The sequence below is a fragment of the Scomber japonicus genome, chromosome 8 (genome assembly GCF_027409825.1).
Source record: "Scomber japonicus isolate fScoJap1 chromosome 8, fScoJap1.pri, whole genome shotgun sequence".
Taxonomy (NCBI): domain Eukaryota; kingdom Metazoa; phylum Chordata; class Actinopteri; order Scombriformes; family Scombridae; genus Scomber; species Scomber japonicus.
Window position 1 is genome coordinate 19,500,200 of NC_070585.1, and position 23,192 is coordinate 19,523,391.

The following is a 23,192-nucleotide window of genomic DNA, read 5'->3' on the forward strand; positions in this document are numbered from 1 at the left end:
TGTGAAGTCTGTGCAAACACACCTGGTGTGTGTTCATGAGTGCACGTTCATGAGGGCGTCCTGGTGTATCCAGTTTAGGGAGGAAGGACGAGGGCCAGCCCCGCTGGCAGCGGAGGGCCACTGGGAGAGGCGGGAGTGGAGCAGCGGCAGGCAAAGCTCCCACTGCCACCCGTCAGTGCCTGGACTCAGTGGTGAGGGGACTCCCTGTAGGCTCTCCCGTACCTGTATGAGTCAAACTCCCTGAAACTAAGCTATGTAGGGACAGATGAGCATAGACGTGTACAGTAGCATTTCCCAGTTTTATCGAAGTTGTGTGATGTAAATATTCACAAAATTGATTGTAAAAATGTCAGAATAAATTCCTGGTAGGAATGTCGTAGAAAGATCAAACCAAAACTAAATTTTTTGTCTTATCAAGACCTACAAATCACACCGACACCCCTGCCCTAAATCCAACAGGAAGTGCACAATTTGCTGTTACATGTGGGATTTTCAACTATTTTTGGCCTCCTACAAACAACATCTTGTCTGAGGGCGTTCATTATGGCTGCTTCAAACGTAAATAGCTGACTCAGCACACCCTGCTGAACAAAAGTTCTGAACAACTTTTTCATTACTCGTCTGGTTTGGATTTTAGAAGCCCTCAAAGGTCAAGAAAAAAAAGCTCCCATAAACAATGAATGAAAGTCTAGATCAAACACGAATTACAAGAGCATGACCTATAAACATATCTACAGGTTTCACTGGAAATAAATTCCTCTCCTGTTTGACTCATCAAAGTGTTGGCAGTTTATTTCAGTTGCTCAGTCTAAATGTCTACAGAGAGAGAGAGAGAGATGGTTAGATTGTAAAAAGTTCCAGAGGAGGCATCGCCGTTCCCGTGTGTGTGTGTGTGTGTGTGTGTGCGACCACATCTTTTTATGTACATCCTGACTTGTCCTTGTGTTCTCCATCTGTTCCCCATTCACCACCTCTGCATGTTGATATAGTGATGGCAATATTACACATTATACGCAAAAACTCGGGAAGCAGAAAAAAGAAGAAAGCGTTTCATGTAGGATTCAGTGCTGCTGTTTGAAGTCATGACTAATTAATTTTCCACGGTGTGTTTTGTCGTTTGCAAGAAGAGAAAATATTTGCAGTTGTTGTGATCGTTGTTTAGCATCCTGGACTTTTTAATTTCATTTAATTTCATTCTGTCACATTTCTTTTTTTTTTCTTTTTTTAACAGTTTTTATTGTGCTTTTAACAGTTGAAACTCTCCACATGAGAGGCCAAACAAAAGATAACATTTTGAATTAGAGATTTGTAATAAACACTGTATGTCATATAACAACAACAACAACAACAACAATAATAATAATAATGATATACTGTAGATAGATTGATAGATTGATTTTTAGTCTCACCAACAGAAAAATATAGCAATGAATTTGAGGTAAATAATGATTGATGGTGTATTTATAGAAGATCTGTCTAATTTAAAGAGTGAGTGGGTAACTAATGGTGAGGATGGTCGTATCGATATTCATTAATATTTCAGTCTGGTTGAAGTGATTTATAAAAGGCGGCCATATTTTGTTGAACATCTCATCTGTAATGAAATTGTTGTTTTCTCTAAATCTAAATGTGTCATCACGTCTCTCATACAGTTCACTTGTTGTCACGTGTCTTCTAGTTTTAATGGTGGTGGTTTTAATCTAAGTGCCAGCAGACTAACTGACAAATGTTATCACGTTACGCTGTCAATGTTTCCATATTAGAATAATAATAATAGTCAAAATCAAAGAGGCTAAGACCGAGATATCCAGATATGTTATTCCTGTTTTGGATCCTGCGTTTCTCATCTTGTAACTGTTCTTTTCATTAGACCCTCCCTGTCTGATAAATGTACACGTCTTCCACCTTCCCCCAGTTTGTTGTTAAAGCTTTCTGTTTTCAGCCTATAAGCTGAAATATCCCAAATGATATCATCATGGTTATTTTCACAGACACTCATAAGATGATCTTAATGTGTAAAATTGCCCCTTTAATTTGTCCTAAAATCCCTTTTAGATATTAATGAAATATATAATGCCAAACCCAGGAGTTAAAAGTGAAACAAACTTTATATTGCAATGAATGTGTTGTCTTTGTTTAAAGGACCTTTTATATGTTGAATGTGAAGTTTAGTTATTAAAATCCGACACCATCACAAAATTGTGAGTGAAAATAAGTTATTTTTTCTGGATTTAAACTAGTATGATTATTAGTTTTATCGCTTCACCATCATACTCAATATATGATAACGTAAATGTAGTAGACTAACTACTGTCATGTTTTTTTTTTAAACTTTGTTTATTGTCTTCTCATATAAAGCAACAACATTACACAAAACTTACAGTCCCTTCACATACAGTATGTTAACAGTAATAACACTTAATAATAGAAGAAAAAATAAATGAATATAATATATATTTAAATTAAAGATAGAAAATAATAAATAATAAAAGTAAAAATTGAAAATAAAAAGATTTAAAAAACAATAAAGGCTTAACTACTGTCATGTTATAGTTGAAAAATATCTTGTCCTTTATAGAGCTGAAACATTAGTCGATCAAGAAAATGAATCATTAATTGATAATTGATTATTGTCCTGTATCCCGAAAAATAACGCCAAACATTTCCTGTTTCTCAAAGAATCAAGACTAGCTGATTGAATATCTTTTAGATGGTTAGTTGGATAAAAAAAGAAAAAAAGATGTGACTTTGGGGTCTGGGAAAATTCTCATTGTTCATTATTTCCTGACATTTTAAGGAGAAACAATGAATCGATTAATCATAAAAAATAAAAGCCAGATTAATCGATAATGAAAGTAAGTCCTTGTATTGATCATTCACTCTCTCCATACACATGCCTCGTCCATCTGAATACAATGATCAGATACTCCAGTCTGATTAGATTGTATGACTGTGTATTGCCTCGTTTGGTTAACGACCATGTGTTGGTGAACAATGCATTTCCTTTTATTTATTTAACTGGTTGGCTGATTAAATATGTATTTTTCTTTATCTCTTATTTCATTTGCATGTGTCTCGGTACTTGTTCAAATTCATCCTGGCAATATCACTTGACCTGTGCCATGACTTTTAAACCTACACATTTTGCCATGGTAACCATATCATTCCTGTCCTCCCCCCTCCCTCCCTCCTCCTCCCCGCCCACATCCTCGTCCTCTGTCTTTCGTCTGACTCGCCTGAATAAAAGTTCCCATGATGCACGGTGCCACCACCTCCACTGTTTCGTCGGCCTCGACCCCAGTCACCAATGTTCCTTTCGCTGAATCCGCCACCTCGAATCAGGTTTGCTCTTTCATTTCAGTTCCCTTTTTATTTTAGCTCTGTAGGCTCCGAGTCTTGTCCATAGCCGTCTTTTTATGAGCTTAAACAAACGCCTGCCTGTGGTGTCTCACGTGTGTTCTGTTCACATCTCATCTGTCTTCACTTTTCAGGCTTTTGTGAGAAAACAGAATTGACCTTGAAATAGGAAACTGTTTTCATCTTAAATGTCAGTTTGAACTGTACTGCACACTTACTGTCTCAACCTCATTGTTGCTCTGTGTAATGTAAAGTTGTGCCACTTCTTATAATTGAAACGCCTTAACTCTTGTCTTTGCTGTAATGAATTTCCCTCAACATATAGTACGTCTGTCATGCAGATTAGGCGAAATGTTCCCGACGGCAGGCAGTTTAGCAGCAGACAATGACTCAGCAATATTAGTAATTAGCAATATGAGTAATGGTAACACTTTAAGTCTGTCTGAAATGAAGTAATAATCTGTTTTAATGCAGCTTGGCACCGATTAGTGTGACACATTACTTAACTGACTAGTTGAAGATGTAGTTTCTTTGAAAATACGTACAGAATATTTATATCATTAATAGCACCGACTATAAAGGTTTTAATGCCAATAGACCTGTCACACCAAATAATAAGAGCACTGGTTTGTTTTAGTTTGTCTCTTTTATTATTCTGGTTTCTGCACACAGTCAACACACAGTTTGACTCGTTTTCTTCTACCAGGAGACATTTGCTGCTTTTCATTTTTTTAAGTTTAAAAAAAACAAAAATACAGACATAAATGTTGCTTCTACTTTTGTTTGGCTGTCATTTCTCTTATCACAGTATTTCCCAACTCACGCTGTTCATACTACAGTACACCTACTCACTGCAAGAACCACAGAAAAAAAACCTCAAGTCTTCATCAAAAAATGAACAGGAATCGCCACGTTCACGTTTTTGTAATATTGATTAAATGGTTAATAGTTAGCAACAACTATATGAAGCCATCGTTGTTATTTACATTAAAAGGTTGATAACTGCCAATACAGTTTAATTATAGTATGGGTTTTAATGGAGAGTTTTATATTTAGCATTGACTGCTTCAATCTAAAAATATAAAATGTAAATATTAGAAACAGTTATTCAAAATCCATGAGTCAAATGTTCTAATTGCACTTTTACTGCTTGTTTTGGGTGTAATGTGGACATCTGGAAAACTCTGGCTTCACATTATAAATATTTTGCATACTAACTTCAGCTCACTGAATTTCCTCCTACTGAAGGTTTGAACGCTCTTTGTGGCGGTAGAAAGTCACAGCTCCTCCCTTCACCCCTCTCTTTCTGTCTTCCAGTAGACCCGTCTGAGCTTCTGACTCCTGACCAGGTGGAGCTCCAGTGCGTTCCCATGGAAACCCATTTCTGTCCCGTCCCCAAACTGCTGATGACGGCTCCGGTGGCCCTAAACTCAGTAAGCCTTTCCCGAAACACCAGTTAAAGTCCCTGAAACCTGTGCACTAAGAGGGCGGTCATCTTTGTGAACGCAGCGAACATGTGCCTCACCTTCAGTGCACGCTGACTGAGGGGCGACGTGAACTTACTTATGAAATATTGTAACAGTTAGGAGAGCTGCGACAGTTCACACAATACAAGCCTGGACGTATTACTGCAGCTTTAAAGCAGCCATCCTGATGCATACAGACTTGAAGATCAGGCTGAGTAATAGAGCTCCCTCGTTCTTACAGCCATACATACCAACACCTTAAAAGTGCACACAGACACATACAAATACACACACAAACACACACACACACACACACACACACACACACACACACAGAAGACTAATTGCCCTTTATGGGTTGGAGCCATCTCGTAAGGCGACCCAACACATTTGACTGTTTTAAAATCAGAAACTCTTGAGAAGCTCAATGAACGGCAGACAGACCTGCCGCTCTACAACCCGTCACGTGTTGTCGTCAGAAGTCGAAAGAGTGTTTCATATCACGTCACGTTTACGTTTCGAGATGGCTAAAAAAAATTCAAATTTGAGTTGTACCATGTTCAGTTCGTTTTCATGGTCTCTCTACTCTCATTCTCGCCTGATGAAACGTCAGTGAGTTGTTGTTTCTTTGTTTGTGCCTTTTATTTATCTGCTCAGCCGGAGAGGAGACTTAAAAACAGTAAATGACTTCACAGATGACGGCATACAATGAAAAATGTTGTCATACATAATTATTGTAATAATTAATTAATTAATTACAGTGACACCCCCCCCTTTTAAATTCATACTGTTTGTTCTTAAGTAAGATTTTAATCCTTATTTTCTTGTCCTCAAGTTTTATGATATCTCAAAAGAGATGATATAACCTATTTATGTAATGTGACAACCTTTAAAAAAGACTAATTGGCTTTAAAATAAGGATTTAATCACTTCTGAAGAGGCTGACTGGAGAGATTTTTAAGAATGTGTTTTTTAATTATCTGATTTAAGAGACAAACTGCCTTAAGCAGGAGCGTTCATGTTCTCTGTGTGAAGGTCTGTCTCTGTTTAATTCTTATCAGTAATGAGCCAGACAGGTTAAATTATTAAAACATTTGAATTTGAGCGATGAAGTATCTCGAGTCATGATGTCTGATCAGTTGTCGTTGTTTGGTTGTACCAGGAAATAGTCTGTGTGTCCTGTTTTCTCCATGATTTGAAATCCAAACATGGTGTGTTGGCTTCACCATGTAAGAGAAAGACAATCTACAGGCGATAACTTCTTACATAACAAAACTTAACAAAATTATCAATTTGCGAGGGTGAGATCTAAGATTATGGGCTTTTTGAAATCTTATGCTTTTCACCTGAAATCTGAATTATTCCATAAGACAGAAGCTGGATTTGTTTCCTGCTGTTGTGCCCAAAGACTGTACAGTATGTTCCAAGCGAGGCTGCAGTATATGCAAAGAGCTCCCCCATTTAACGCAATAGCAGAATAATTCCTCCAAATAAATGTTTCCGTCTCAAATGCAGAGATTTGTTTAGAGATTTGTTGTGTAATTTCCTCCTTTTGCGAGGCGTTTGGATTGAATAAGTGGCACAAGATTTTTATGTTTTATGGCTCTTCAGGGAGAAAGCTGAGAACTTGAAAACGTCCTGTCTGACTTTGAAATGTGTCGTCTTTTTTACTGATGTGTCCTTTATGTCAAAAGTCGTCAGACTCTAAATACAGAAGCCACAGTTGTTGAGTGGAGTGGAGCTGAGTCATGGTTAACTCAGTTGATGGAGGAATAATTCACCTGTTTGATGTCTAGTGGTTAAAAAAAGAAAGAAAGAAAGAAATTACAAACCAGCTGGATTTTTGGTGTTCAAATGTCCAGGCAGGAATCGCTCTGCAGGCGTATAAAATTAAACTTGACAGCTTTGGAAACTGGGCTGAAATCACTTTTATCCAAATTCAAATGTGCCTCTTTCAAGTCTCCTCAAACCACCACTGTCGATACACTGTAAGAACAGACGAGCGCTCACAGATAAACGTGTTATTTGGTACATTATTATAGTAGTAAATAACATCTGTATTAGTTTCTTCTCCGAGACAGCTGTGCTGTCTTATTGTTAGTGTATAAAAATGATACAGTGAGTTGTGTGCATACGTACGTGTGTTGAAGAGACAATGAATCACATATTTGGTTAGTTGTAAATGCTGCAGATATTACGGCATTTCACACAGAACATTATTCATTCTAAATAATGTTATCGTGTTGTGAATGTATCTAATGCAAAAACTCTAGACATGCCCCTCTAAAAGACTGGCATGTTGATATGTAATGATTCACTATATATAGACACTCCTTCTGAGGTCACATAGGTACCATGCTGATACTGTGTTAAGACATATAAAAGTATGTGTATTGTTATATAGATTTATATTTAATGTCAGTGGGTGGTGTGACTACTTTTAGAAATATCTTTCACTCTCAGAAAAGGTAGAGCAGAATTGTACTTTTTGAAGTACAAATGTACACCATACAGGTACATTACAGTACCCTTTACTGCAAGTCAATTTTTGTACCCCTACCTTCAAAAGTACTATTATGTACCTAAAGTGCCCAAAATGCACCTATAAACTGCGGTATAATCAATGGGCAAAAAACTGAGAAAATCTGTGTGCTCCCCTTTTTGGTTTTCTCTTTTTCAAATGATGTCGAGGTCCGTTCACGCTGCACTGCAGTGTTTACTTAGTCTGTGGAGGGTGTACACAGAAGTACACAATATAGACAGATCATTCAGATGGAGTCACTAGTGCTGCAACAAGGACATGATCCCTCATTGGCTTCCCAAGCTTGAACACCCTTCACTGTTGGACAGGGCCAAGCCAGAAGCACAGGTCTTGAGGATTGACCTGGGTTTCAGTGGATCCCTTTCAGTGCCCTCCCTGAACTGTAGAAATCATCCTTTTATTTCACGCTCAATTAATACAAATGCATCCCTTTTGAGGGACAATATGTTTATTTGCTTTTGTGCTGAGTTAGATTGAAGGACAAATACTTAATATCACTCACTGTCTAGTGTACAGTGCACTATGGAGGGCTGCAGCCAACAATTATTTAAATTCAATATATTATTGATTACTGTGGATTATTTCTCACTTGATTGATTAATTCAGCCCACAACCCAAAGATTGTTCTATACAAGACAGAAGAAACCAGAAAATATTAATTTGATATTTGGCAACTAATCAATTCATCAACTAACTGTTACAACTATAACACTGTTTACTGTCCGACATTTTGTATGTGTCTAAATTCTGGGTGTAGAAATGTATCCACTACATAAAACCCTGAAAATGTCCACAATAATGCAAAAAAGTGTAAGAGCATTTTCTGATAACAATACCACAATGCAATGCGTCACATTTTATAGATGCGAAAATTCTCTACATCTGTCAGTCAGACACAGAATGAGTTAAATGTTAAATATGAAGCAAGAGCCAGCATTTGATTAACTTAGCATGAGCACTGGAAGCATTGGACATTAGCTAGAATTGTCCAAATGTTAAAATGTCCGAATTATCTTTAAGATTTACAAGTTGTGTTGTATCTGATTGTAGCTGTAGGGAGGGTTACATGACGTCACTGTTTCTGACAACAGCCAGACACAGTGACGATCTGGATTCTCGTTGTCCCAGCGAGGTTGCCAAGCAACCAGAGATATAATCAAGAAATAGTCATTTTAACTTTTATTTAGATTGATCAAACAAGATATAACTTGTTCATCAGTGAGCCTTAGAGGTGCTGGACGACTATTTTAACCTGTGGACAGAGCCAGGCTAACTGTTTTCACATGTTTCCAGTCTTTATGCTAAGCTAACCTAACAGTCTCGTGTACAGACATGAGAGTGGTATCAATCCTCTCAAGAAAGCGAATAAGCGCTTTTCCTAAAATGTATTTATACTTCTTTAAACTATCATTTACTTTTAATATTTTATTTATTTTATTTCAAACAATACATGGTTATCTCTAAAGAAATATACTTTTCAGTATAAGACTACTCCTCCTTTACCTCTGTGTTTGAGTGTGTTGAGTGGTGGCCATGACGACAGTTTTTCAAATCTTTGAAGGTTTTCATCAGAAATGTTCCTCTCTTACTTAATGAAACTGATAATTCGAATGTTCAGGCAAATTGAGTTTGTCTAAATCTTACAGCTTTGAAAGACTAGCTTTGTCCAGCCAAGAAACCCCCTCCCTCTAGTCTCCTCCCAACTTCACGTCATTATGCCTTCACTTACTGCTGTCAGCTGGAAATAACAGAATACTTGATTAATAAATTGTGCCTCTTGAGGGCATTTGAATTTTAAGTACATTTAGACATATGTATTGATGCACAAGAGTGTGTTAGCATGGGGAACTGCAGTGTGGCACGAGAAAATTTCAAGTTTGTTTTTACCTCTTTCCCTTTCTCATCCTCCTTAAGGCCCGCTGTATTCTCACATACAGTCATGAATCATTAGTCTGTGTCTGCCTGGAATATGCAAAATGCTCTGTTCATTGTTTCCAGTGACCAGATCCTTTAGCATGTGGACAGTTCATTCGGTCCCGAGCATACTTCTGGTTCCCGGGGTACAAACAAAGGGCCTTATTTCTCGTTCACTGTATAAAGATGTGATAGCTGTGTATAAAAATGACATGTATTAATGGTAAGTTTAGCTTTTTTTATTTGACATTTTAAAAAAACACAGCATGGAAACAAAAAAAATCATTTATACATAGTTAATAGTTTGTGTAGACCAACAAAAAAAGGTATAATAAGAGAATCTACATTTGTATACAATGATGGAGTCATTGTTAATGGTAATAGTTGCTGTTGCTATGGCAACAAAATGACAACATGGCTACCTTTCTATTACCCTAATTGTGAATTTTTTCACATGAATTGAAATGACATACATCACTAACTTATTCAAAAAGGGAATGTCTAATTAGTTTGTCTTGTAATTGCGACATGATTAAATATTTTGTATGGAAAACTTAAATTCCTTGTAATATCCAAAGGTCCTTAGGGGAGATCAGGTGTTTATTTTGTTTTGTTTATTTGAGCTTAATTGTTTTTTCCGTTCTTGTACATGGTGTTTTTGAAAAAAATACGAATGGATTTTGGCTTTTAAAGCAAACACCTATCTGTCAGGGAGGTAAAGAGGCTTTTGGACTGAACGCGAGATTTGAATTCTTCATCTGTTTTCTGTCAAATTCAAATACAAACGGCTGTCTCTGTATGGAGGTGCAAACCTTCGTCAGTGAGTTCTGTTTCAGTTTCGGCCAAGAAGGTGGTCCAGAAGCCTCTTCCTGCCCAGCTGTGCTGGGTGATGTCGATCCTTGCCGTGGTGTATACGAATGTGTGATGTTCACCTTGTTTGCACTTATGTACATAACTATGTCAGAATACTCAAAATTTATTTTGAATAAATATAGATAAAAGAGTTGATTAAAAATCAAATCAATGTAGCGTTAATGATGAGTATGTCTATCATTTTATTATAGTAAAAAAGATTGCTTCATGTCCTTTTGTTTGTTAGTTTTTTTGTTTGCTAGAGCCCTGTTCTTTGCCAAGCATGACATTGCCTAGCTGTGAACCACGAATGGTTTGCTTTTAAAAACAAGCTTTTATCAGTTCATTTACAGAAGCAATTTTGGTCCAACAATGTCTGACCCTAACATCAAACAAGAAAGGTGGATTAAAAGTAACAGTTAAACTGGAATATATATGTGATGAACAGTGCTTACCTTGCCCATAGCTCATGAATACACACCAACATGCAGGTGCACATAGTAATGCACCAACATAAAGCACAGAGTAGCTCCACCTACAGGCTGTCTGTAGAAAAGCAGCCCAGAAAATAAGATCAGACACAGATCAGACTACAGGAGGACTCTGGTGTGAGATTTGTACACAGGGTTTAAAGTTCACATTCATTTCTGTCATTTTGTGAAATGAGTTATTATTTGCTCCCTTGGTGTCATTATCCAAAACAATAATAAATCTGAATTCTCCTCAGGATTACAGTCAAAATTGCAACCTGGTTTTCCGATGTTACTCTTGCAGCAGCAGCAACATCCTTACACAACTCTGTTCCTGCAGATTTGGACATATGATGCTCTTCAATTGCTCTTAAAGCCAGCGATTTTGTTGCCATGGCACTTGTCCTAGTGGTGGATGGACTGAGTCATCCTGGTGAATCGGTTCACAGCCCTCTGACTGTTGAATATTGACTTCCAAGGGTCTGTGCACAGAGACAGGTCTCTGTTCTGTTCGACGTGTACCCACAACTCACCAAAGCTTCTCTACTTTGACTCACCAGCTCTCATCATCACTACTGTCTCAATGTACGGGGGAAAAGTGATTGTGGAGTGGACTTAACATACATATGTGGGTTTCCAGTTGCCAACAAACGCATTTATTTTTTAGAGTGATATTATTATTAAATTGATTAATTGTTACCATTCATTTAAAGCAGTTCAGTTGTAATTGTGCCTTTATCATGCAAAATATGATTTTATTGTTTTGTTTTGTTTATGATCAACATTTAAATCTCAAAAACAGTACATGTATTAATTGTGTGTAAAGTGTATCCCTTTATTTTAAATCCTTTTGTTGGTGAGCTGTCATTAAATTGGGTACAATCGAAGTGCCAGACTTGAATGGCAAACCTGCGGGAGGTGACGAGGGCCAAAGACTGTTCAGGACTAAGCCATATGAAAAACTCTTTCTGACACTCTAGGACAGACTTGAAAGTGACTGCTGTTTCTTAGTCACCTATCGTTTCACTCTGTTTTCTGCTTGTGGTGCTTGTATGTGCTGCTGTGCTACATGCCAATTTATTTTGCAGTGTATAGCTATTAAGAGTAAGTTAATGTGCCTATGATGAGTTCTGCGATTTCTGTTTGACCTTTAATAAAACACATAATTGTGATCTCCTTGTAGTGTGTTTTGTTACTCTATTTTTGCTTAACCTATGATACATTTATGGATTATAAGGTGTTGGTGTACCAGTGCATGACTGTTGATTGTGTTAATATGAACATTAGATTTACAGGTGAACTAATGGATGTCACATGAATGTAGAAATATTGCATCAGAAACTGGAAATCAGCTCATTCAGTGATAGCAATACTTAAACGTTTTGAACTACAATGTTTAATTTGAATTACAGACATTATCAGCTAGCATATCAGACCAAATCAAAGTACTGTTTTGTTTGATTTTATAATTGTGTGTAATTATTGGAGCATCAATGTGCAAAAAGCAAAAGGAACATAAACATTAGAGATAAAGAGTCAAGTGATAACATGCTGATTGGTCAAAAGTGCGCTCGTTTGTGTGGTTGAATTCAACAAAGTTAAATGAAATGATTCTTCCCAATAGGTAAGACTAGCAGTTATGAAAGCTTAAATGATATCTGATTAATAAATGGTTAAATTGATCAATTATATGAACAGTTTTCACAATTCAACATTTTTTTTAATTCTAAATTAAATTGAATGATTTGGTCATGTTTGTAGCACTTGTGAAGCTTTCCCATTATTTCATGTGCATTATAAGAATTGTCTTAAAAGACAGTTCACAAATCTCATCACAAGCAGTCAGGAGCCTTAATAAACATTGAAACTGTTTTTTCTCGCTGTAATCATTCCTCCTGTTCATACTGACCTTTAGAAGATTCAATAATAATGCACTTACAATGTGAGTGATTGGGGCGGCGGGGGGGGAATCCACAGTCATCCTGTGCAAAATGTATTTAAAAGTTTATGTGAAGCTAATATGAAGCTTCAGCCATCCAAATGACTTCAATCGAGTAGAGCCAACATCTCTCTTTTTGTTACCACCACCACAGCTCAACAGTGAAACACAAAGAGGGAGTTTGATGCTAAAAGGACTGTAAATGTGTCAGATATCCTCTTGATATGACTAACTCTGACTGCTGAAGCCTCATTTAAGCTTCAGATAAACCTTTAAATCCATTGTTGCACAAATTGACTGCGTGGACCCACTTTGGATTTTGGCCTCCATCACTTATGTTGAAAGTTTGAAGAGGATCTTTTAACAGTCAGTATGAACAGAGGGAATGATTACAGAGAGGAAAGCCTCTTTCAATGTTCATGTGGACTTGAATATTTATGAACCTGTACAGTGTACATTAGGTATATTAAGCAACTCCCTGCCTGAAGATTTTAAACTTGCAGAATCTGTGATATCTTTTGAATCACTTCTCAAAATGTATCTTCTTAGAAAGGCTTTGATTTTATTGTTACCACACTGTTTTATTTCCAGCATGTCATGTCTGTTTTATTGTTTTAATCTTATACTAGGGGTATTTCATTGTTTTATTTTAATTGTCTGGTTAAACTGCTTCACTGCAGAACTTAAATGTTTTAACCAAACAATAAGTGCTATATAAATTATGTGTAGTTTTATATATTATTATTATATCTATGGCTTATTGCTGTAGAGAATATGATACATTGCACATTTTACTCACTGGTGTATGTCTGAGCAGGCTGTATTGTGATGACCCCTGGTGTCATCTTGTATGTATATAAAATCATTTTTTTACCATTTAATATTTATCTCAGCACTCTTCACTTCTTTGCACTATTTATAGCCTATTGCATAGAAACGGTTTTATCTGTATTTAGTCTTTCTTTCTGTGTATTACTGAAGATTGTTGTGTATGAAGTTATTTTTGTACACAGAGCCATTAAACCAGAGTAATATGTATGAACACGCCAATGAAGATGATTCATACTCTCACATAACTGGTGTGACACTGAATTTGGTGACCAATAAAATTGTGTAGTATTTTATTTTATTTTATTTTACTTTATCAATTTCACTCACACGCTGCTACTTTTTCCCCACTGGTGTGTCAATTTGAATTTCTCCCAAGGGTGATACGTCTTATCTTATCATATCTTATTTTATCTTATCTTATCAAGTATGATGCAGGATGTTTACTTGTAATGACGTAATTTTACATTGTGGTATTGATACTTTTCCTTACCACTCCTGTTGTCTTCCCATTGACCATGCAACTTTTGTCCTCTCGGGTCAAAATTTACCCAGTTTGGCCTGACTAATTATAAAGTATAAGGTATAAATTAGACTTTTTTTTTAGCCAACTTCATTCCAAACTTATTATCACAGGTTTTACACATATTTTAGAAATTATTGTCAATAGGCCTCATTAAATGAAAGCATACCTCCTCCTGGGTCTAAAAATTGACCCAAGGACAAAAGGAGGGTGAAATAAAGAATCTTATGTACTTCTTCTTCCAACCATAGCTTCCAGCATTGCAGGTCACAGAATCTGATGGGTCACCAAAAATGACGGAACACCGGAAGCGGAACTAATAGAAAAAAACACAACCGGAAGTGTTCTGGTTAGCGGAAACGAGGCTTTTAGATTCAGGGAAGCAGTTGGAGGAGAGAAAAAAAATCTTTTCTTTCTGTAATAAAAACCTGCCCAGTGCGGTGTTAAGCACACACTGGAGCAGCAACACCCCCCTCCATGGACCCTCGGAGCTTAACTTTGACTCAGCGGTGCGTCCGTCGATAGCGCACACACCGGGGCCGAGGGGCCGGAACCAGGCCGGGACCAGGCCGAGACAGACGGACACGGACAGCGCTGCGGGCCGCTGTGTGAGGGGCATGCTGTCGGTAAGAGGACGAGCAGCTCCGTGTGTGTAGGCAGAGGCAGAAAGTTACCCGGTAAAGAAGCTTGGAGCATGGGGCTCACGTCCAGCTAACGGTGGTCGGTCCTAACTTGAGTATGAACGCTGGGGTCGGGTTAAAGTGAAAGAAGAGGGGCTCCTGTGTATCACCTAACATTCTGCTTGTTTAAAAGGCCTGATGAATGTTTCTTCGCTCCGTCGTTAGCTGCTCCGTTTAGCCTCCCCGCCTCAAATGAAAGAGTATAAAGTGGTGGTGCTGGGCAGCGGCGGCGTCGGCAAGTCCGCGCTGACCGTCCAGTTTGTCACCGGTACCTTCATCGAGAAGTACGACCCGACCATCGAGGACTTCTACCGAAAGGAGATCGAAGTGGACTCCTCTCCCTCCGTGCTGGAGATCCTGGACACGGCGGGGACCGAGCAGTTCGCCTCCATGAGAGACCTGTACATCAAGAACGGGCAGGGCTTCATCCTGGTCTACAGCCTGGTCAACCAGCAGTCCTTCCAGGTAGCTCACACACTCACAACTTAAAGACCCTTCTATGCATGTTTATGATGTATGTAAAATATTTTGAATATTAATATTTGTCTGACATTTGTTCCTCCACAAAAAAATTCAAGCATCTTGTTAAAATCCTTAAAATGACCCCCTGCTTCTCACTCATTAAAAATCCCAGACTCTATTAATATGCAAATGTCGTGTGAAGTTTATGTGTATGGCCCAATATCTGCCTCAGGGGACTTTACAGTGAGTACAGTAATGTTCACCCTCTGTCCTTAAACTCTTGAGTAGTAAGCAGGAAACTCCCTAAAAAAACTCCAACAGGGAACAAAATGGAGGAAACCTCAGGAAGAGCAACAGGGGAGGGATCCCTCTCCCAAGACAGATAGATGTCTAATAGATATTGTGTGTACATAATAGAAAAAGAAAGATAAATTACAGAAATACAACATGGATCATGATGAATAAATTATAATGGATTTATAATAATATATAAGAAGAATGTCTCCTGATTCACTATAAAGTCTCTTCCCACTCATCTGAATATCGGACCATTATGGGCCTCCATACTATTTGTGATGTCCTAAATCCTGCCCGTAGGCCCGCCACCTAAAATCGGATGAACATGAAATCAGTTTCTTCTGGTGTGAAACAATACGTTGTTCTGTGCAGTGAAGCTCAAACATCCAAGTGAAGGAACAAGAAGAAAAATCAATTTTTGAGTGGAGGGGGACTTTAAAATGCACACACAGAAAGGCGATCAGGGTTTTAAGTTGTTGCATAAAGGTCTGATGAACAGTACCTATGTTGTTAGTGCTGTTATTTCAGATCCATGCACCATCCTGTGACTCCTGTTCATTGTAACCTGTTGCTACCATAGTTAAGTTAACACACAATGTGGTGCTCTCATGGTGTATTAGGATCTTAAAATAGGGATCTGGAGTATAATATCTGATTTATAGCAAAACATTGATCTACTATAAAACACTATCTTTGTAACTGCAGAGCAATAGAAGATATGGAATAGTGTTGAACTAACTACATGGATGGATAGATATAGATAAATAGATACTTTATTAATCCCAGAAGGGGTGTAAAAATGTTACAGAATCCAACTATGAGGTCAAAAAAAACCAGGTCTGACCGCAGCAGTGGTTTGGATCTTTGATGATTCTCCTAATCTTATACTTGGAGCGCCTGGTGTAAATATCTTTAAGACAGGGTCGAGCACCACTTGTTGTATGTTCAACCAAACTAACCACTCTTTGCAGGGCCTTGTGGTCCTGTTCAGTGCTGTTTCCATACCAGGCAGTGATGATATGCAAGTGTCTGAGGTGAAACAGCCTCTGTCAAAGATCAACAGGTTTTAGGGTTTCGAAGGGTGACTTTTTTTGGCTTATGCTTAATTTTTTCACTTTTTTAGTGTGAACGGACTGCCAACCAAAACCTGCTCACAGGATTAGGACACAACTATAGACTCATACTGATTTAATCCCCACCCTATACATCACTGTGTGATTTTTAGGGAAACTAACATGCTCATGCTCCTTTCTTCTTTCGTCTTTCAGGACATAAGACCAATGCGAGACCAAATAGTGCGAGTGAAGCGCTTTGAGAAGGTGCCGTTGATCCTGGTGGGGAACAAAGTCGACCTGGAGTCTGAGCGCGAGGTCGCAGGGTCAGACGGGCGAGCTCTGGCTCAAGAGTGGGGCTGCCCTTTTATTGAAACTTCTGCCAAGAGCAAGACCATGGTGGACGAGCTGTTCGCTGAGATAGTCCGACAGATGAATTATTCCACGCTGCCGGAGAAGCAGGAACAGTGCTGCACTGCCTGTGTGGTACAGTGAAGAAGAGGTATGGACACTTCTGTTCTCGTCCTCCTTTGCATGCTTAGATTCACACTCAGGCTGCACCACAGACCTTCCAAACACAGCACAGTTGGTTGGTCACTAATTTTACAAGAAGTGATGAAATGTCCCTGCGGTGCCGGTGTAAAAATGGTTCACAAGCTGAGGAGAAATGTGACACATGGATGACTGTGTGGTGCTTCAATGCAGTGCGAGGGAGAGCAGAGGAGAGATTCAGCTGGAAGTGAGAAGGACGAGTGGGTGGTGCTGCTCTGCACAAACCGTTGGTTTAGCTTGTTATCATAAGATCGCAGAAAGTATGTGGCATGAAGATCACAACTGTCTGAGCAGCTCAGGGGCGGGAGGGGAAAAAGCCCCCAAAGAGTAGAGACTAATGAAGCAGACAGTCCTGTGAGCCGAGCCGTAGAAAGAGGAAAATGGAACATCCTGAAAAAGAAATTATGTTCCAAAACAGGAAGTTCACTTTAGATTCTGTGAGAAATGTTGCCTGCGCTAAGCACCACTGGCACAGATGCAGACTGAGAATGCCAGTTTTGACCTTTTTAGACTTGTTGTAATAATTATCTCTTCTCCTTTTCTGTTTTTTTTTTTCTTTTTTTAGATGCACCATCTGTGTGGATCACCGCAAGCATTTTGATGAACCATGAACAACCAAACTTTTGACTATACTGACAAAACTTTACCGCAGCTGGTGAAGTTGACTCTGTCACAGAGCATCTGACAGGAAAGACGTCGTTCCTATTTTTGATATCATAACTGTTAGAAGACGTTTTCTGCTGCAACCTTAACGGCCTTTGTGATGTCCTGGGATGGAGCTGTTCTTCAGAAGATAGACTGACTTGGAGCAAGCTTGGACGACCATCTGTGAATTTCAGTCTCTCTCTCTCTCTCTTTTTTTTTTCTCCTTTTAGTCGGAAGTATCCCTGAAGTAATAAGCAAGAGTGTTTGTGAGGTTGCAGCTTCTTTTTAAAGCTGCTTTAAGCACTATTATATACTTTATTATTAATTGTATTATGTCTCAAGTTTGGAGTTTGAAAAAGTATTTCATATTATTGACACATTTTGACTTTTCAGCATGCATACTTAAGGAGCTCATGAGTTGCTGCCCAGGTTTACAGCTCGTTTTATTCAGCAAACTTTGAATTACACTTCTCACACAAACTTAAGCTTTTAAGCTCGAGGAATTTTGATTAAACCTGTGACATTTTCAAGAAAGGGATGGTCATTTTATCCACCCTCTGGTATAAATTTTAAGAATCTTCCTTTTTTTTTTATCGCAGTAGCCTGAGGCAGCTTATCTCAACCGAAACTAGGCATGCTCAAAATTGAAAATGTCTTACTAAATCAACTTGAAGTGATAAGAAGAGCCATTTTACTGTTTTTAGCCTGAATTATGTCAAACATCTGAAACTTTATTGCTGTGCTGTACAAGGCATGAGCCACGCAGAGGCAGGAGGTCTTCCAATATCCAGTTTTTTCTTGAGGAGTCTCTGTCGGAGAATGATTTTGGAACGACCAAAGGAAGCTCACGGTGCATATTTGTGTTTGACTCCATGATGTGTGTTGCTTCAAATCCAGGAGACGCTTATTCGTGTCATAAAATAACTCCCGCTGCAATGTGGTTTGATAAAAGTTCTGGCACATTTAAGCAGATTTAACATTGTATTCTTTTTTTTTTTCTCATAGTAACCTATTTATTAAAAACTAATGACATGGGTAGCCAGTTTTAAACATTTAATTTTATACTAGGTTTTTTTTTTTTTTTTGCTTTTCGTGACTTTTCAGGATATATGGTATATTGTTTTTTTTTTTGTTTTTTAAGATGAGAATTTAACAGAGCCTTAAATAATTTCTGTTGCACCCTGGTCTCATGTTTCTTTTTTTTTCTCTCTTAAGACAAACCCGCTGTTATCATCTGGTAATAAAACATGTTGGCCTTTCTGCTTTCGTCATGAGACACAGTTAAAGTTTCATCTTTAACAAACAACCAAGCTCTGAGTTTCCCTCCTGCTGACCATAATCTGATCATTTCTCTCGTGTTCTCTACAGCAGCAGGGACTTCAGTGGTCAGACACATCTTCTTGGTTATGCTACTGTAAAGCACGTTAACCCTTTTCTTAAACTGGCAACGGTTACATACAATTCTTGTGCCAATTTTGACTGGTTTTGTGGAGCTCAAATGATTGTTTGAGTCAGTTATAAAGCAAATATTCTTGAGTAATATCTTGGTTGCAGCCTTTCAGATTAAAATAACCTATCATTGCATTTAAAACTAATCAGATAACAATTTTAAATTTCAGTTGTTGTCTCACTTTTTATAGACTAAATGAATCCATCACTTTAAAACATTTATAGATTCATAGACAGTTACAATAATCCCGTAAAGTCCTGATTCTTTCTAAGCAACCATTAAACACCACATGATCTTATTTATAACTTTTTATGTCGTAAGTGAAACGTAAACAATTTTCATACAAATTGACCCCACATGATGACATTGTGTTCAAAGTATTGCAAAGTTGGTTTGTGACTGTAAGGGAAAACAGTTCTACCACATGATCAATTTAGCAGCTGTTCTGAAACCTTGACTCACATGACTTGATCTTCATCGGCAGATAGCGGTTGTAAAGAAGTCTGCCAAGATGGATGCCAACACAACAACTGAGCAAACCCCCCCCCCCCCCTCTACAGATGAAGATAAATCGATATGACTTAAAAAAGCTCCAGCACAGCTACTAAGACCAGCAGAGAGATAGTTTAGTTGGTGATGTAAGTGGAAGTTTCTGGTTGTGTCAAGGCAGTTCATCTGAAGTCTTGTTGTCTAAAAATATCTTATTAGAAACTGGCTGCACTTTCCACTTCCTTTTTGCTGTGTTTGTTTGTTCAAGAACCGGACTGGCAGGAGTGCAGTAATGTTTGACGGGTGCTTTGCAAATGTGCATTTTTCACACCCTACAGATTACAAAGCTGCTTCTCCTTCCTCTTGCTCTGCGGTTGGCAGGTGGAGCTGCTGGGTGCTAGACTCTGCACCCTTCAGTGAGCTGGCAGCAGCTGCCGTGTGAGGAGAGCGCTGACGTTTCTGAATCAGCTGGCTCACCACACCTCCTTCAAGCTCCTTGAGGGTGGTGGTGGTGGTGGTGGTGGGGAACTTCCATTTCATCGTCTTATCCTGTTGGCTCCCATGTTAGGTTCATCTCAGTCTGCACCATAAGAGAAATATACACTAGAGACTGTCAGCTGCCTGCAGTCTACATTGTGTGCCAGCAAAAAGTAGTTTTGTGTTTTTGCTGTGAATGATGACCATTTCCATTTCTTCTGGTACTCACAGTGACATATCTGTGCTGTGTAGTATCCTATTGTTCTTAGAGTCAAGTAAACCAGTGTGGGACCCTTTGAAAACAAGCATCAAGTAACGTGAGAAGCTCTGCACTGTTCGTGATTAGTTTTCCAATAAGCACAGCTTTGTTGATTTATGAGTTAAAGATGTTTTTTCTTGGGATTAATCTGGTTGACAAAACACCTAAACTGCACTTAACTTTCCGGGGTGTACAGAGTTTTCAGATCATTAAAGGATGGCTTCATGGTTTTTCAAGAGTTTCCTAAAACAGTCGGGTGTTTTCCTGGCTGTAATTATTCCTCCTGTTCATACCGGTTATTACAAGATCCCCTTCAAATGTGCTTTCAATGTAAATGATGAGGATGTGTCCACACAGTCATTTTGTGGAGAAAAAATGTATTTGAAAGTTTATCTGAAGCTTATATGAGGCTTCAGCAGTCAAGTTAGTCATATCAAGAGGATATCTGCCACATTTACAGTTGTTTTAGCATCAAATTCCCTCTTTGTGTTTCACTGTTGAACTGTGGTGGAAGTATAGTAACAAAAAGAGAGACTCTGGCTCTAAGAAGATTAACGTTTAAAGATATCTACTGGATTTGACTGGTTTTGATGGCTGAAGCTTCATATTAGCTTCAGATAAACTTTGGAACACATTTTTGCACAGAAGGAGGACAGTGGATTTTGTCTCCCATCACTTACATTGAAAGTGCATTATGAAGCTATCTTCTAATGGTCATTATGAACAAGAGGAATGATTTCAGTAAAAAAAATAAAACGACCTGTTTCGGTGTTCATTTGGACTTCTGACTGTTGTTTTGGAAGACTGTGAACCTGTCCTTTAAGTAAAAGTAGTAATACTGCAACATAAAAATTCACATTAAAAGTAAAGATTGTGCATTCAATATTTTGTTCAGTAAAAGAACAGAAGTATCATTATGCTGCAGAATGATTTACATCAGTGTTACGATAGCATATTACTAGATTGTTACCTTTCATCATTTGACATGTTGACTTGCTAATCATAAAAGTATAGGTGTTAACAGTAAAATGAATGAAGGTGTCAGTTTCAGGGTGCTGCTGTTGTGCGTGGTGACTCACTGTCACACTGTCCCGGCTGATTGGAACAGTAAACAGTCAAAGACTACGTTCTGCTATGAAAAAGGCCTGTTAGTAATGAAGTAATATGAACACAGCTTTTTAGGTTGCAGTTTTAATTTGTATACTGTTGCATTTTAGAGAGCATTACAGGATTTGTACATTAAAACTTTAATCTCTAATAGTCAGCTGTTAACTCCAGTTTAGTTCAGATCTTCATTGTCCCACAATTCACTCTGCATTCTGAAAACATAAACATAAGTACAATAAGACAAGTGCTGTTATACACACAATACAGAATATAATGAAAGGTTGATGGAATAAAAATAACAAGAACAGGGATAGGAGGCAGCCAAGAGTCAGTTTATAGTATATAAGAAGAGTGTTTATCACACAAAATATATAAATGTCTTTAATCTTTTATACCTACTATTCAGAAACTTGTGTCTCTGACCAGAAGGGAAAAAGAGGCTCGTCGGAGGCTATGATTCATTTCGCTGTCTGTGAAATTTGCTGGCTAATCGTACAAATGATTTCACAGCTGTTAAGGAAACAAGATGTGCTGTCTTTCTCTGCAATGCAGTGGAGCAGAAGTACACAATAGCGGAAAAGTGAAGTAGAAGTATCTTGTAATTGTACTTCAGTATTTCAATGACTAATCTGGACATTAAAATAGCTCTCAGTAACCAAATGAATCCCAGATTTACAGGTAGACATCTGCCTATCCAGAGTGAAACTGGGATCCACAAGGTCGTGTTCTTTCAGCCGGGATATTCACTGTTTTTACTAACACATTTATGTTCAATGAGAGATATTTTAGATTGCTTAAATATGCTGATGACACAGCCTTGCTGGCCTCTAATAGACACCCGACCCTCTTAGATGAAGCTGCCCACACTAAGGCTCTTGAAACATGATGCCCCATAACATAAAATAATTATTTATGGGTACAGAACAAGATTTGAAAACAGAGCCAGTTTCACCTGATGGCCAACATGTTGAATGTGTGGAAAGCTTTAAATGTCTTGGTACTTCCTGGTGAGTATATTTTCAACAACAACTTCAATGTGTCATCTTCCTGCCTGGTACGATCACCTACACTATACATTGAATAATAAACATTCCAGGATTGTGTTAATGGCTGGCAGGATCATTTGTAAACCCCATAAGGCCTTGACCCAACTTTTCACAGAAAGGAGGAGGAAGATGAGTATCCTGGCAAATAGCCACCCTCTCTTCAGCCATTTTTTCCCCTCATCTCAAATGCTGTCAGTGTTCTCAACTCTACAATGAAACTGAATGATTTAACACAGAAACTTACTTGAACCGTTTATAATGATAATGTGACATCATGTTTTAATAACTGCTCGTCTGTCTTTATGTTGTTGTTTCAATTAAGTTTTGTTCTGTTTAATTCTATTCCATTCTACTCTACTCAGTTGTATTCTATTCCATTCTAGTCTAATCTATTCTATTCTACTCTATTCTATTCCACTCTTGTTGTACTCTGCTTTGTTCTATTCCATTCTACTCTATTCCATTTCGTTCTATTCTATTCTATCGCACTCTACTCTGTTCTATTCTATTCCACTATAGGCTACTGTACTCTGTTTTATTCTATTCTACTCTATTCCATTCCACTATACTCTACTCTGTCCTATTCTATCCCATTCAACTGTACTCTACTCTGTCCTGTTCTATTCTATTCTATTCTACTGTACTCTACTCTACTCTGTTCTATTCTATCCCATTCAACTGTATTGTACTGCACTGTACTCTGTCCTGTTCTGTTCTATTCTATTCTATTCTACTGTACTGTACAATACTCTGTTCAATTCTATTCTATTCTTTTATATTCTATT

The 23,192-nt window shown here is 38.1% G+C and overlaps 2 protein-coding genes across 6 annotated transcripts in view; both read left to right on the forward strand.

Moving 5' to 3' along the window:
* mbnl3 (muscleblind-like splicing regulator 3) overlaps positions 1-11,770 on the forward strand; it is a 30,630-nt gene extending 18,860 nt beyond the window's left edge. For 3 of the 5 annotated variants that reach the window (XM_053323444.1, XM_053323445.1, XM_053323446.1), the window contains exons 7-8: positions 4,675-4,790; positions 9,280-11,770. In XM_053323444.1, the coding sequence (XP_053179419.1) occupies positions 4,675-4,790; positions 9,280-9,366 (203 nt within the window). In that variant the 3' untranslated portion in view covers positions 9,367-11,770. Of the gene's footprint in view, positions 1-78; positions 192-3,247; positions 3,343-4,674; positions 4,810-9,279 lie in introns of those variants that run through there. The other 2 variants (XM_053323448.1, XM_053323447.1) reach the window with 2 other exon arrangements.
* Positions 11,771-14,265: 2,495 nt separating this feature from the next.
* Positions 14,266-19,026, forward strand: rap2c (RAP2C, member of RAS oncogene family). The gene is made up of 3 exons (XM_053323457.1): positions 14,266-15,036; positions 16,599-16,884; positions 17,500-19,026. Exons 1-2 carry the CDS (start codon positions 14,764-14,766, stop codon positions 16,875-16,877), a joined length of 552 nt encoding a protein of 183 aa, XP_053179432.1. The 5' UTR covers positions 14,266-14,763; the 3' UTR covers positions 16,878-16,884; positions 17,500-19,026.
* The last annotated feature ends 4,166 nt before the right edge of the window (positions 19,027-23,192 follow it).